At 54.0% G+C, this 13,550-nt stretch overlaps 3 protein-coding genes across 7 annotated transcripts in view; all 3 read right to left on the bottom strand.

The window, feature by feature from the left end:
- Positions 1–714, bottom strand: part of SETD1A (SET domain containing 1A, histone lysine methyltransferase) — a 23,469-nt gene extending 22,755 nt beyond the window's left edge. Inside the window, exon 1 of the mRNA XM_029946060.1 lies at positions 109–714. The gene's annotated coding sequence lies outside the window, so the exon portion shown is untranslated. The remainder of the gene's footprint in view (positions 1–108) is intronic.
- Positions 715–2,424: 1,710 nt separating this feature from the next.
- On the bottom strand, positions 2,425–8,116 carry ORAI3 (ORAI calcium release-activated calcium modulator 3). The gene is made up of 2 exons (XM_029947638.1): positions 7,677–8,116; positions 2,425–3,898 (listed from the first exon to the last, which is right to left on the bottom strand). The coding sequence occupies exons 1-2, from the start codon at positions 7,902–7,904 to the stop codon at positions 3,239–3,241; spliced, it is 888 nt and encodes a 295-aa protein (XP_029803498.1). The 5' UTR covers positions 7,905–8,116; the 3' UTR covers positions 2,425–3,238.
- Positions 8,117–9,802: 1,686 nt separating this feature from the next.
- FBXL19 (F-box and leucine rich repeat protein 19) overlaps positions 9,803–13,550 on the bottom strand; it is a 19,927-nt gene continuing 16,179 nt past the window's right edge. For 3 of the 5 annotated variants that reach the window (XM_029949233.1, XM_029949234.1, XM_029949236.1), the window contains 2 exons: positions 10,407–10,625; positions 9,808–10,309 (listed from right to left, as the gene is read on the bottom strand). In XM_029949233.1, coding sequence (XP_029805093.1) covers positions 10,131–10,309; positions 10,407–10,625 — 398 coding nt within the window. In that variant the 3' untranslated portion in view covers positions 9,808–10,130. Of the gene's footprint in view, positions 10,310–10,406; positions 10,626–13,550 lie in introns of all 5 variants that reach the window. The other 2 variants (XM_029949232.1, XM_029949231.1) reach the window with 2 other exon arrangements.

Raw genomic sequence — 13,550 nt, 5'->3', positions numbered from 1 at the left:
GCAGCGGTGGCGGCGGCGGCGCCCCCCCACCACCACCTCCCCGGCGCGCGCACCAAACACCACCGCCACCTGCGCGAGGCCCAGCGGGCACAGCGTCTACATTCGCACTTTCGTCACGGGTGCCGTCTGGAGACCCACGGGGCCGAGGAAAGCGGCTTCGCCTCGGCCGGCGCCCTTTAAGGCTCGAGAGTTGCGGCCTAGGAAGCCTGGAGATTGGCCGCATTCCCCGGAGAGTGGGCTTCACCACAACTACCCAGCTGCTCTGGCTTGGGGTCCTTGACGAATCGGCGGCGACGAATGCAGCGACTAATCCCTGAGGAAAAGGGGGCGGGGCGGAGGGGAGGAGGCCAGCCAGAGCTGGGGAGATTTGAGTGGCGCGTTGAACAGGCGCAGATTCGTCAGGCGGGCGGGGCGAATCGGTGGATGGGATGCGCGCTCCTTAGCTCTTCTTTCCTGCCCCTTCCTTGTGCGGCCAAAAGCCTGAAAGGCTGCAGATTCACCACAGCTCCTGTGGTCCTGGCCTCAGCTGTCGCCTCCTTCACCCGCCTTGGTGGAGTCAAGAAAATAATGCCTGGTTAGCCAAGCCCCGTTGGCAGAGTTGGCCACGTTTCCCGTATCTTTCTTACTAGTAGAGCTTAGGGGATGCCCAATTCCGACCCCGGGGAAATGGCTACGGCCCAGAGCTGCTCTCGGAGTCGATGAGAATTTCCAGCCGAGTATAGAGAGCCCCAGGTAATTCTGATGGCTGGCTTAGCGAATCTGCGGATCCTCCTGTGGGCGGGGCCAACGCGCGGCGCGCAGAGGGCGTGGCCAGGGCGTGTAAAGCCCGGCGTCGCGGGGGCGCTTCCTGCAGGACCCACCGAAAAGGTGCGGGCTGGGAGGGGCGCCCAGTAGATGGAAAAATACAACCAGCAGCGGTGACTCAGTCCGTTTGCCTGGCGTCGCACACAAAACCGGGAACGTTTTCCTCTCGCTCTCCCCCTAGCTGTTTAAGATGCCCATTTGACAGATTGGGAGACTGAGGCCTGCAGAACGTGCCTAATTTTGCCTATAATCCAGCCACCATTCGTAATTAAATTCGATGCTACCTCAAAGTTCTGTGAAAAGCCTTGGGAAGGGAGGGGGCTAAAGGCCTTAGAACGGGTCTTGTGAAAAATAAACTAGTGCCTACTGGAGCTAGGCTGGGCTGGTCGATTCTCCAAGCACCAAGGTCCAGTGCTCCCAGCTTTCCGCCGGAGCGAGGGGCTATGCTTACATGGTCCCACCGCTGGAGGGCAGCACCATCCCAGGCGCTAAGGGAGCCGAGGCTGGGTACCCTTTTCTTTCGCTTGGACGGAAGGCATCCCGGTTTCTGGGTAACCGCACTCCCAGAAGGCCCCTCTGCTTGAGCTGAGGATGCTCTACGTTTCAGACATCTCTACCTACATTAGTCCCCTGTGTGACCTTGGGCAGCCATTGACCTCTCAAAATTCAAGATTCTTCCTCCCAAAAATGGATGTTCATTCCCATCTCAGGACTGTTACAGGAGTCAGAACAGTACAGGAGGGGTGCCTGGGTGGCTCAGTTAGTTAAGCTTCTGACCTGCTCAGGTCATGATCTTGCCGTTCATGAGTTTGAGCCCTGCACAGGGCTCTCTGCTGTCAGCACAGAGCCCGCTTTGGCCTCTGTCCCCCTTTCTTTCTGCCCCTCTCCTGCTCATGCTAGCTGTCTCTCAAAAATAAACAAACATTAAAAAAAAAAAAAAGTGCAGGAAAGGCCCTTGAGGCCTGGTTCCTGCAAATTCACAGTTTTAAGTAATAGGAAAAAAGGACTTGACCAAGTTCCCATGCTGATAATAGAGGAGCAAGGATTAGAGCCCCTTGAATTTTTGAGGAAAATTAGGCTTACATGAAAGCCTAATTTTTACATGAAAGTACTGATGATGACAACAGATTCTCTTGTCCCAGTTGAAAGGTTGGCTTCTTTTCTCCTATCAGACAGGAGATTTCCCAAGTTACCAGTAAAGGTAGTCCAAGTTTTCACTGGATTTGGGCAAGATCGTCCACTTTGTTGGGCCTGTTTCCTTATCTCTGAAATGGAAATGGTGAAGACTTGTCTCTTGAAGTCCTTGTGAAGGTTAAATAAGATAACCTTGCTCCTAGTGTGTAGTCGTCACTCAGGAAAGAATCTTACACCAAAAGAAACTTACTCTAAATCATCAATGAAGAGATGGAGACTCAGGATCAAGAGTGCAAAAAGTTTTAGCCTTGGAATAACTCAGTCTCCAAATCAGAAGCTACTGGCCCCTGTCAGCACCAGAAGGGGATCATATCTGGAACCATTCTGCCCCACCCCCAGGAACATCTGCTTCCACCTGGCTCTTAAGAATAAGTCACCTGATCCCAAGGAGGCCCCCTCTTCACCCCATTCACAGCCACGGGGACATCTGTGAAACACATTTTATTATACAAAACAAGGTGCATCAAAAATTCAGTGTCAGAATAGCTCTGTATCCCAAGGGCTAGTGACTGGACCTTCACCATTAAAGCCTCTTCACCCCCAATTCTTACTAGAAAGTCAGGTTGGGCACACAGGCCCTCAGTCTCCAAAGATCTCCAGCCCTGGCCCAGGAGAGTGAGAACCAGATGCAGAAGCTTAAGTGTGGGTCTAGGGCAGTGAGGCAGGCACTTGAACCTCCAAAAATAGAGAGGCTCCTCCTAGGAAAGACTGGACCTATGTCTGGGTCAGAATCACCCAAATCCACTTCACCAACTAAAGCAAAAATGTGGAACCCATCAATATCTGGAAATGGGGAAAAGCTTTCCCAAAATGCCACCCGTAAAGTAGATTCTACAAAAATAAAGCAAGGGTTAGCTACTTTCTGAGGCAGCTGTGTGGGTGTGTAACCTTCTGACCTCCACATCCTGTACAGGGTTAAGTTGCTAAGGGTCAGCACCAAAGGTCTGACCAGGGTCTCCCTGCCTCCCCTTAAGTCTTGGACTAAAGACTTTCTACTTCCTCCTTTGCTCTTCTCAGCCCAGGTGTAGACAGACTGGGATAGACCAGCAGCGAGAATCCCTGGGAATGTAAAAGCTGCCCCAAGGCCCAGCCCAAAAGACCCTGAACGCAGGAATCTGGCCTCTACCTGGGAGCAGCCATAGGAGTGGCTCCAGGCAGGGGCAGGGAATGGGGTCTGGGGACCTGGGTCCTCTGGCAGACCGGAGGGAGGCAGTGTTTACAGTAGTGGTTAACATCAGCCTCACACAGCCTGCAGCTCCCCCTGCAGGCGACTCAGCTCCTCTAACTCCTGCTTGTGGCGATCTGTCTTATGTGCCACCAAAGAGCGGTAGAAATGCAGGGCAAAGGCCACGAATACAAGCCCCACAGGCACCATGATCGCTGTGGAGGCCATGGCGGCTTGCCAGCCTGGTCCATGGGCTCCTCCAACAACACATGCTTGCAGGGGTGGGCAGGCCTCAGACGGCTCAGCCTGTGGTGGAGCTACAGAAGTAGAGGATGGCTTGGAAGCTGGACTAAGGGAGGTGGTCACTGGTGACAGAGTCCCAGGCACCTGGGAGGCAGGTACCAAAGGGGCTGGTGTGCCCAACGGTGCCCCAATGGGCACAAACTTGACCCAGCCAACCAGAACAACTTCAGCGAGGAAGAGGAAGGTGCCCAAGGCAGTGGAGAAGCCCCAGGCCAACTCCACATAGCGGTGGAGTCGCTGGTGTGGAGACTGGTGGACAGAGTTGAGGTTGTGGATGTTGCTAACAGCTTCTATGTGGGGCAGCAGACAGGTGGAGACCATGAGCGCAAAGAGGTGCACAGCCACTAGCACGGTCGTGCAGGCACTAAAGGCCACCAGCAGGCCTGGCGGGTATTCGTGGTTGCTCTCCAGCTGTACCTCCACCATGGCCACCTGTGGGGACAGAGATGGATTGAGTGCCCATAACCTCTTTGGCAGTAGAAGGTTGTTTTACCTGTTGGTATACATTACCGATATATCCCTAGGACCTAGACCTGTGCCTGGCAGGAAGAAGGTGCTTAGTTTCTGTTGAGTGAATGAATTGGCACCCTGGGTAAGGCTGTCCCGTACTGGACCTGGCTATCAACAGGGCTGGATGACACATTCCTGGAAATCCTCCCTTGTTATAACATAGAGGTTCAAAAGCAGATTCTGGAGCAGGGCCACCTCGGTTCACTCTCAACTCTACAAGCTGTGGAGTCTTGAGCAACTGACATAGTTCTATGCCATAATTTCCTTATCTGGAAAGTGCCTACCTGCTTTACAGGGTTGTTGTGAAAATTAAATGAGATAATGGACACCAAGTGGTAAAAATGGCATAAGCCACCCAGTGCTAGGTAAGTGTGTTATTATTAGTGTTATTAACTGTTATTAATACTAGTGTTATTAACACTTAACAGCGTTATTAACACTGAAGTCCGGATGGCTCAGTTGGTTAACTGAGCTGATTTTGGCTCAGGTCATGATCTCATGGCTTGTGGATCTGAGTCTTGCATCAGGTTCTGAGCTGACAGCTCAGAGTCTGGAGCCTGCTTCAGATTCTGTGTCTTCCTCTCTCTCTCTGTACCTCCCCTCCTTGCACTCTCTCTTTCCCTCTCAAAAAAAAAAATATTTAAAAATTTAAAAAAGGGGCACCTGGGTGGCTCAGTCGGTTGAGCATCTGACTTCTGCTCAGGTCATGATCTCACATTCATGGGTTTGAGCCCCACGTCGGGCTTTGTGCTAACCACTAGCTCAGAACCTGGAGCCTGCTTCGGAGTCTGTGTCTCCCTCTCTCTCTGTCCCTCCCCTGTTCACGCTCTGTCTCTGTCTCTCAAAAATAAATAAATGTAAAAAAATTTAAAAAAAAACAACAAAAACACTGAAGTCTAAGGCCAGTGTTTGCAAATTGGTATACCATGAACCCAAGCCAGTTTTCCACATGTTTTGCTTGGCTCACACATGGTGTTTTTTAAGGAATTAGGTTGCACTTTTAAAACTCTAGAGATTTTGGGGCACCTGGGTGGCTCAGTCAGTTGGGCGTCTGACTTCGGTTCAGGTCATAATCTCACGGCTTGTAAGTTTGAGCCCTGCATTGGGCTCTGTGCTGACAGCTCAGAGCCTGAAGCCTGCTTTGGATTCTGTGTCTCCCTCTCTCTCTGCCCCTCCTCTGCTCTCTCAAAAACAAACATTTTTAAAAAATAGAAAAACTCTAGAGATTTCATATAAATATCCCTATTTCTGGATCCTCTTGAAAATCTGGAAGATCTAGGGGCGACTGGGTGGCTCAGTCAGTTAAGCGTCCAACTTTGGCTCAGGTCACGATCTCACGGTTCGTGGGTTCAAGCCCCGCATCAGGTTCTATGCTGACAGCTCAGAGCCCGGAGCCTGTCTTAGATTCTGTCTCCCTCTCTCTCTGCCCCTCCCCCACTCATGCTCTGTCTCTCTGTTTCAAAAATAAACTATATAAAAAATTTAAAAAAAAAGAAAATTTGGAAGATCTGGTTACACTAGCCCCACATTCCTGCATGGCAACTTTCAGCTAGAATTGAATCATGACTGCTCCCTTTGGATAGGTCATGGGGTCTCCTGATATCCACAGTCCCCACCCAGCCAACTTAGCGTCCATATTACCTGCCTGTCCTTTGCAAACATTTGTGCTGATGATCCTGTTCTAGGCTTGTATAAATTTGGATTCTAGAGCCAGACTACCTAAGTTCAAATTCTGCTACTTTACTTGCTATGGGATCCTGGGCAGTTGCCTTAACATCTCTGATCCTGTTTTCGCATCTGTAAAATGGCCATAGTAGTGGTACCTACCTCATAGAATAATGTGATACACGTAAAAACTCTAAGCACATTGCCTGGTACTGCATGACAGTGTAATACAATTTGTATGTTATTCTAACCCAGGCTACCCAGATCCCAGAATCTGGATCTTTCCCTGTGCCTAGTTCTTGCAGGATCCATCAGATTGCTCTGGGGCTGAGGGAAAGAAGGTACAGAGCCTGGAGGGTGATGGTAGGAAGATAAGGCTAAGTATTTTCGGAAATTGGGCCATGGTGAGTGTTAGCAGGTGCTTTCCACTGACAGGGATCTGGGCCAGGCCTAGTCCTGGTTTCTCCCAGAGCCTGACCCAGCCATGCTCTCCCCTGGCAGGACTGAGGCCAGTCTGCCCCCCAGAACCTCCTCATCTGGTCTTTTGAGCCTGCAGAGAAGGTCCTGGTGCTTAAGCTGTCACCTCAGCAACATGCAAGTCCAGCAGCAGGCCGGATTGTCCCCTTGGGAACAGGCTGGACCATGGAATGGGTGGGGGTGGGGGACCTCCCTCTGCTAGGTCCAGGAAGTGGCTTCCTTCCCTCTGCAGTCTGTACAGGAGAAAGGGAGCCACTTCCCTGTCCCTAGCTGACCCCGCATCAGGAAAAGACTGGCCTTTGGATACCGGGCCCCTATAGAAAATGATAGAACTTGGATGACCCTTAAGGATAGACTTTTCCTTTCATCATTCAAATTACATAGGCTATGGTAAAGAGAGAGGCAGAGACTAACCTGAATCACCTAGTGCTGTGACCCTGCTATCCGCATCTCCATATGTTCCTATGAAGTCCCTCCTCCAGCTTACTTTCTTCTTCCGGTCGCGATGGTGGGGAAACTCGGGACTAACAGAGTCCAGTGATCCTGGGCCCTAGTTCATTCTGTATCCTTTACCTGCTGAGTGCTCTTGGCAGAGGCACTGCCCCGTTCTGGGCCTTGGCTTCCATGCCTCTCCAATTAACAGGCTGGCTGAGCCATCTCTGATGTGTGTCTTGCTCTAACATGCTGGGATCTGGAGTTTGATGACAACAATCAGCTCATCCCAGAGCGGGTGCTTGCAAGCTACAGAGGGCGCACACCCTCCATGATCTCACAGTTTCTCAAACTGGACTGCGAGGGGGAGGATGCCTGTCGAGGGTCACACAGCTGGCCACAGGCTGGGAGGAGCCAGGCTTTGGGTCGGCTGACTCCTCCTGACCCTGAGATTCTCTCAGTCCCATTTCCTCCGCTAGGTCTGTTGGCTGAGATCATCCTCCCACACCTGCAGTTTATCAGTTCCGAAATCACTATCAGCTTCCTCATCAGCTTCTTTCCCCAGCAGCTTCCTCACAGGCATCCTCTCTGCTCAAAGCTGTCCTGCTGTTATACCAAGCACTCTTTGTGATTGCTAGCGACTGGCCACCCTCCTTGGGATGGGGCCACCTTCAGTTGGGTGACCACTTTATTCAGTTTATTCTTTGACCCTCCCTGCCCTGTTTTTATAGCTTCCACCAAACTCCCTTTGAATCTCTCGTGGTAACCTAGTAAGGACTTCTGCCTGGGACCGTGCCCCTTTGGGACTTCTTTGCCCCACCCTTGCATATGTATCCCCGAGGGTGATTTGTCTCCCCTCAGGACACCTTCGGGGCTTGTTTACCCTCCCTCTGGCCCTACCTCTGCGAGGGGTCTATTTACATACACAACCATACACGCGCGCGAACACCCACGCACACTCAGCAAACGGGACTTGAATAGTCCCATGGGACCTTATTTGTACTCCTTTACCTCTTAAAAACCCCTTCCTCTGTCCCGTCTCCCGTGGGGACCCGTTTACTTCGTCCACTACCCCCTGCCCCCATGTGCCTCACCCCCACCCTGTGCGCCCCTTCCCTCCCCTCACCATGGCGAAGCCCGAGAGCAGGGCAGACGTGCGGCTGGAGGCTTTGAGCTTGGCCCGGCTGAGGTAGAGGCGGCGCCAGCTGAGCGCCCGCAGCGAGTGCTGACTGGCCCCCATGAGGTCCAAGTAGCCCCGGTGCACGAACTCTCGGTAGGTGGCCGAGCCCGCGGGGCTCTCGGCCTCCGGGTTCAGCGGGGCCTGTTCGCCCGCGTCCCCCTCGCTGCCCTTCATCCTGGGGGCCGCAGCACTGGGCGGGCTGGGCGGTCACGGGGGCCCCGAGTCGCCCTGGGGGTCCCAGGAGGGCGGGCCCCGGCCGTCAGAAGGCCCCATCCCACGGCGGGGCGAGCGAGGATGCGGGCGGCGGGCTCCCACGAAGAGGCGCCCAAGCGGAGCAGGAGGAGCAGTCGTCTGCAGGGAGATCCAGGGGCCGAAGCGGGACAGCAGAGGCCGAAACCGGAACTGGGACGGAGGCGGAGTCGGGGCGGCCACATGATGGGGTGGAGCCGGGGGGCTGTAGGCCGAGATCCCGAGGGACCCCGCGACCCCATGCCACTTCACTCTCACCCAGGCGCCGAAACCCGAGGGCGTAAACACCTAGACCCAGCGTATGACTTGGGAGTTCCCGAGCCTTGGACCATTGAGACACATTTGGACACCCTCTAGATGTCCAGACCCCCATCCCCTCCCTCCTAAATGGTGAGCTGAAAGAGGGTCAGCCTATCCACCTTTAGGGACCACTGGAGGTCCGGCATCCTCAGTTCTGGAAAGTTCAGGGAATCCTAAGAACTCCCAGATCCATCCAAACAGCCCCTTCTCCGGGAGGCCCCAAACGTGAGCATTCGTCAGACCAGCTCTACCCCCACCCCACCGCCAAAGAGACAACACACGAACGCGGCAGCACTGGCTGGAAGATTTTGAATTTTATAGCAAACCGTATTGTACAGACCCGGGGCCCAGGGGCCCAGCCCGGCTGGGACCCCCCACTTGCCCCCGCCGGGCTGCCTCCTCCCCCTCCCACAAGCGGCCCCATTATCAAGCCTTTCGCCATACCCAGAACCCCCTCCCCTCCGGCCTTTGGTCCGCCCAGTCCCTCCCCCCACCCTCGCACCTCCCTGTTACCTGAGGTATGTGGATAGATCCCCCCTCCCCTACATGGTACAACCCGGCTGCCCTTGGAGGCCGAGGCTGAGGGGCGGGACCTGGCCCCAACTCCTCCCCCTGGATCCCCAAACCCCGCCCCCACCCTGGAGGAGGGCCGGGGAGGGCAAAGAGTCTGTTACTAAGTTCCCATGGCAACTAAGAGGGGCCATTTCCAGCCTTAGCACTGGCTTTGGGAGGCGTCCATTGGCTGCTATTTCCATGGCAACCAGGAGTGGCAGTTCCCTGGGCAAATGGGATACAAGTTTCCATGACGATGAAAGAGTGGGAAGAGCCAGGCTGGAAGAGTCCCATCTTTCCCATCATTGGGCTGGCACCCCATCCCCACCCCCACCCCTGGTCAGGAGGGGTGGAGCTGCTCGATACAGTAAAGCAAGAGAGAGCCTGGGGGTGGCGCAGTCCAAGCTGGGTGCCCACCGGTCCAGTCTCATTCTCAGTCCAAGCGAATCAGTCCCCTCACTCCGGCTCCCCCAGGTCCGAGGTTCCCCCGGTTCAAGTAACACTTCAGTACAGATGAATGTTCAAGTATTGTGCGGGGAGGCAGGCAGGGGGCTGGGGTACCCCTCACCACTCCCCTGGGCCGCGCTGAACCCCGCGGGCCCCCACTCCTCGCAATAGCTGCCATTGTCAGTGACGTTCAAGGAGTCAGGGCTGGGGGGGGGAAGGAACTGAAATCTGGGGAGGGAGTAAGGAGAGGGGCGTGACCCCCTGAGGGGGGTACTACTGCCCCCACACCTGCTCTTTGCCCCCACCCCTCGCTCAGCCCTGGCTTTCCCCTGTTTCCCCGAGTGCCCCCCATCTCTGACATGTGGATTCCCAATTACTCCTCTGGTTTCCCTTTTTGGCCCACCCCCACCCCCCAACTCCAAGTATCTGGTGTTTGTTCCCTGAACCCTTGGTGGTCTGCTTTCTGTCCCCCCCTCCCCCTGCCCATCCTCCACCTCCCCCAGCCCCCTGGCTCCCAGTATCCTGTGTGCAGATACCCTTTCCCCATTTCCCTCCCTCAGACTTGCACCTTACCCCCCTCCCACCATCCCTTTGGCTCAGCAACCCCCAGTACCTCTGACCCACTCCCCCCAGGGGATGGACAATGAAGCAGGTGGAAGGGAGAGGGGATGGGAAGGAGAGACCCCCAGAGATATCAGTGCAGGGGGCAGAGAAGGAGGGAGGCTGGCTCGAGTCCCTGGGCAGGAATCCCAAGTCATGAGGTGGGTAACCTGGCCTCCTGGCAGGGATAAAATGAAGGCCCAAGGTCCAGGCTCCTGATGAGTCCTGGGGGTGGGTGGGGGGGGCACCCAACTAGCTGTCCTTGAGAAGTAGCTTCTCCTCTGGGCAGCGGAAGGGGCCAGGGGGCCCAGCGGCTGCCAGCCGGGCACAAGCTTCAGGTGAGAGCTGGCGGCAGGAGCGCAGGTCTAGACGGCGGAGGCGCGGACAGCGGCGGAACAGCGGGAGGCAGTGGTCCGTGAGGCGGTGGCAACCTAGGGGTGAAGTATCGGAGACTAGGAAGGTGAGTAAGGGGTGGGCGCTGGCCTTGGGGACGAATACACTAGAAGGATGGACAGACAGAATGCTTACCAGCAAGATTGAGGTGCACCAAGGTCTCCCGGAGTGGGGAAGTGGGGGCTGTGAGTAGGTGGACACTGGGATCTCCAACGTGGGCGCAGTGGCTCAGGTCCAGGGCGCTCAGCTGGGGTGCGTGGCGCAGCAGGAGCCGCAGGGAGGCATCTGTCAGCTCCAGGCCTGCCAGGCGCAGCTCTGCGACCCCCTGCAGCCGCCCACGGCTCTCTGTTTGCCCTGGGCAGACAGACAGGTGAGAGATCAGCACCCCTGGCCATTCCTGTGCCCAAACCTAGGCATCTAGACTAGCTGTGCCTCCACATCTATTCCTCACCACTCCGTAAACCTGCTTCTGAGATAAAAGAGCCTCCACCTGCACCGCTTGCTCTTCTCCCAAACATCCACACAACCCGACCTCATCTAATCTGCTGCTCACATCATCTCCCCAGTGAGACCCTCTGTGATTACTCGATTTGACTCAGTAACATTACACACACTCCTCCCCTTTCTCTGCATTATCTCCCCCGCATCTCACCATGTGATCTTTTTTTCTCTCCGCCCACTAGAATGTAAGTTCCACCAAGGCAAGAGTTTTTGTCTTGTTCTTGCTCTAGCCCTAGCAATTGGGACACAGGTGCTCATGCTCTATCCCGAACAACTGGGACAAAGGTGCTCAATATATATTCACTCATCCAACAAATGCCATCCCTAATGGAACTGCCATCCCAGGCTCCCCTCCTCCTCCACTCTCCATTCCGCACTGGGGTACCCCCACTCCTGCCGGACTCCTGCGCCAGCCTCCTCACCCAGTCCATTCCAGTCTCTCCTCTCTTTCCTGGCATCCAAAGAGAGCTGTTCTCAAAAACAAGGAGGACGGCATCCCTCCTCTACTAAAAACACTGAAGGCACCTCCTTGGTTAGAACATTCCAGTTTTTTTCAGGTCTCATCCCTGTCTCAGTTCCTAACTCCTCTCCTGTGCTCCCAAACACCTGGGCCAAATTCCATAAGTGACGCTGCTCTGAGACTCTGCCTGTGGACACCTAAGTTCCTATGCCTGGCTGGTGTCCCGGGCTTTTAGGTCTGAGCTTACAGCCCTCTCTTCCTTCATCTCCAGCACAGAACTCCTGTCCCTCATCGCTACACTTAAAGCACGTGGCCTGCTTTTCTTTTATTCTATCTACCACATTCCTGCATAATAATTTTTTGCTTTTTAATCTAAGTGCCTATGGTACACTAGCCATCATTAACTGAGCAGTCAGTGGGGGCCAGGCACCAGCTAAGGGGGGCCAAGTGGCAGCCTGCCCCAAGGCCAGTGACTCTTCCTCGTCCCCTGGAGGGCTGCCTAGTACGGGTGCTGGCCCCACCACCAGAATTTAGATAGTCTAAGGTAGGACCTCACAGTTTCTGTTATTATTAAAAGTGTTTGTTCATTTTGAGAGAGAGAAAGAGAGCGTGAGTGGCAGAGGGGCAGAGAGAGAAGAGGACAGAGGATCTGAAGTGGGCTCTGTGCCGACAGCAGAGAGCCCGATGCGGGGCTGGAACTCATGACCCGTGAGATCACAACCTGAGCTAAAGTCAAGACACTTAACTGACTGAGCCACTCAGGTGCCCCTAGAGGTTTTTTTTTTAAATTTATTTTTGAGAGGGAGACAGTGAGAGCAGGGGAGGGTCAGAGAGAGAGAGAGGGAGACACACAAATTCTGAAGACAGGCTCCAGGCTTTGAGCTAGCTGTCAGCACAGAGCCTGACATGGGGCCCAAACCCACAAACCGCGAGATCATGACCTGAGCCAAAGCTGGATGCTCAACCGACTGAGCCCACCCAGGACCCCCTGGAGTTTATTTTTCTAACAAGTTCTCTAGTAATGTTGATGCTGCTGGTCTAGACTGCACTTTAAGAACCACAGCTGTGGGAGACAACTTTTATGACTACCACTCCTGCTTACAGATGAGAGCTTTGAGGGTCAAATCGTTATGCAAGCTGCCCGAGGTCACATGACTCTGAAGTAACAGAGCAGGACAACAGACCAAACATACCACAACACTATGCCTCCCAGGCACCAGCCTAGCCTGCAGATAAACTAAATCAGATGTCGCAAACTTATGAAACTAGCCCGCACAAGTGTCTTATGGAGTTTGCACAGTGCTAAATTTTTTTTTTCTTTTAAGTTTATTTATTTTGAGAGAACAAGTGCAGGGGAGTGGCATAGAGAGAGAGAGAGAGAGAGAGAAAATCCCCAAATCCCAAGCAGGCTCTGCACTGACTGTGCAGAGCCTGATGTGGGGTTCGAACCCACAAGCTACAAGATCATGACCTGAGCTGAAATCAAGAGTAGGATGCTTCAATGACTGAGCCACCCAGGCTTCCCAGTACTAAAAATTTTCTTAAATTAATGACTAGTGCTACAAAAAAGAAACTTCCATAAAGAAATTTAGATAGAGCTTTTCTTTGAAAAATTATAAGATCTGGCCCCATTGGGCTATCCCTTTCACCGGAAAATGATCAGCTGGGAGCTGGGTTGCAAGATGCTATTGCCCAAAGTCATTCACCAAGCCCAAGTCCAACCCTTGTGTTACCTAACAGGCCACCTTTGTGGACACCTGACTTGGCAAACTCTAAATTCTACCTCGTTTCTTCCTTCAAGGAGTCCAGAGCCTGGAAAGGGGATATACCTACAGATGCCTTCAATCTCCGGCCACAGCTAAAAGCCATCGGAGGAAACAGAGGTCACTTCTGGCTTGGGCAGGGGAAGTAGGCACCTACAAGGATTTCACTGAGGTGGCATTTCAGCTGGGCTTTCAAGGATTTAAACGTGCAGAGAAGAGAAGAACATGCCAAGCAGAGAACAGTGGGACAAAAGCAAGGAAATAGAAGAACTTGAAGTTTTGCTCCAGGAATGCTGCACTGAGCCAGGTAGCCAAGATAAGAAAGGTGGGTGCAATGGGTCTTAAGGGCCTGGGAAGCTCATCTTGGTAGCTCCTGAGGAAGTTCAGGCAGGGGGAGCTGGGGTCAGGGTGTCAGCCGAGCAGCACTTCCTCATTTCACAGACTGCATGGTTCCTAGTGCCCACCCTCACCCCTACCTTCCTGGCCCAGTCCAATTCTGGTAAGAGTGGGCAGTGGGAGAGTTCTCTGGGCTAGCTCTACCTGCGTGACTTGCAG

Source organism: Suricata suricatta, chromosome 8 (assembly GCF_006229205.1).
Source record: "Suricata suricatta isolate VVHF042 chromosome 8, meerkat_22Aug2017_6uvM2_HiC, whole genome shotgun sequence".
Lineage (NCBI taxonomy): Eukaryota > Metazoa > Chordata > Mammalia > Carnivora > Herpestidae > Suricata > Suricata suricatta.
This window is presented reverse-complemented; position numbering and strand designations above follow the sequence as displayed.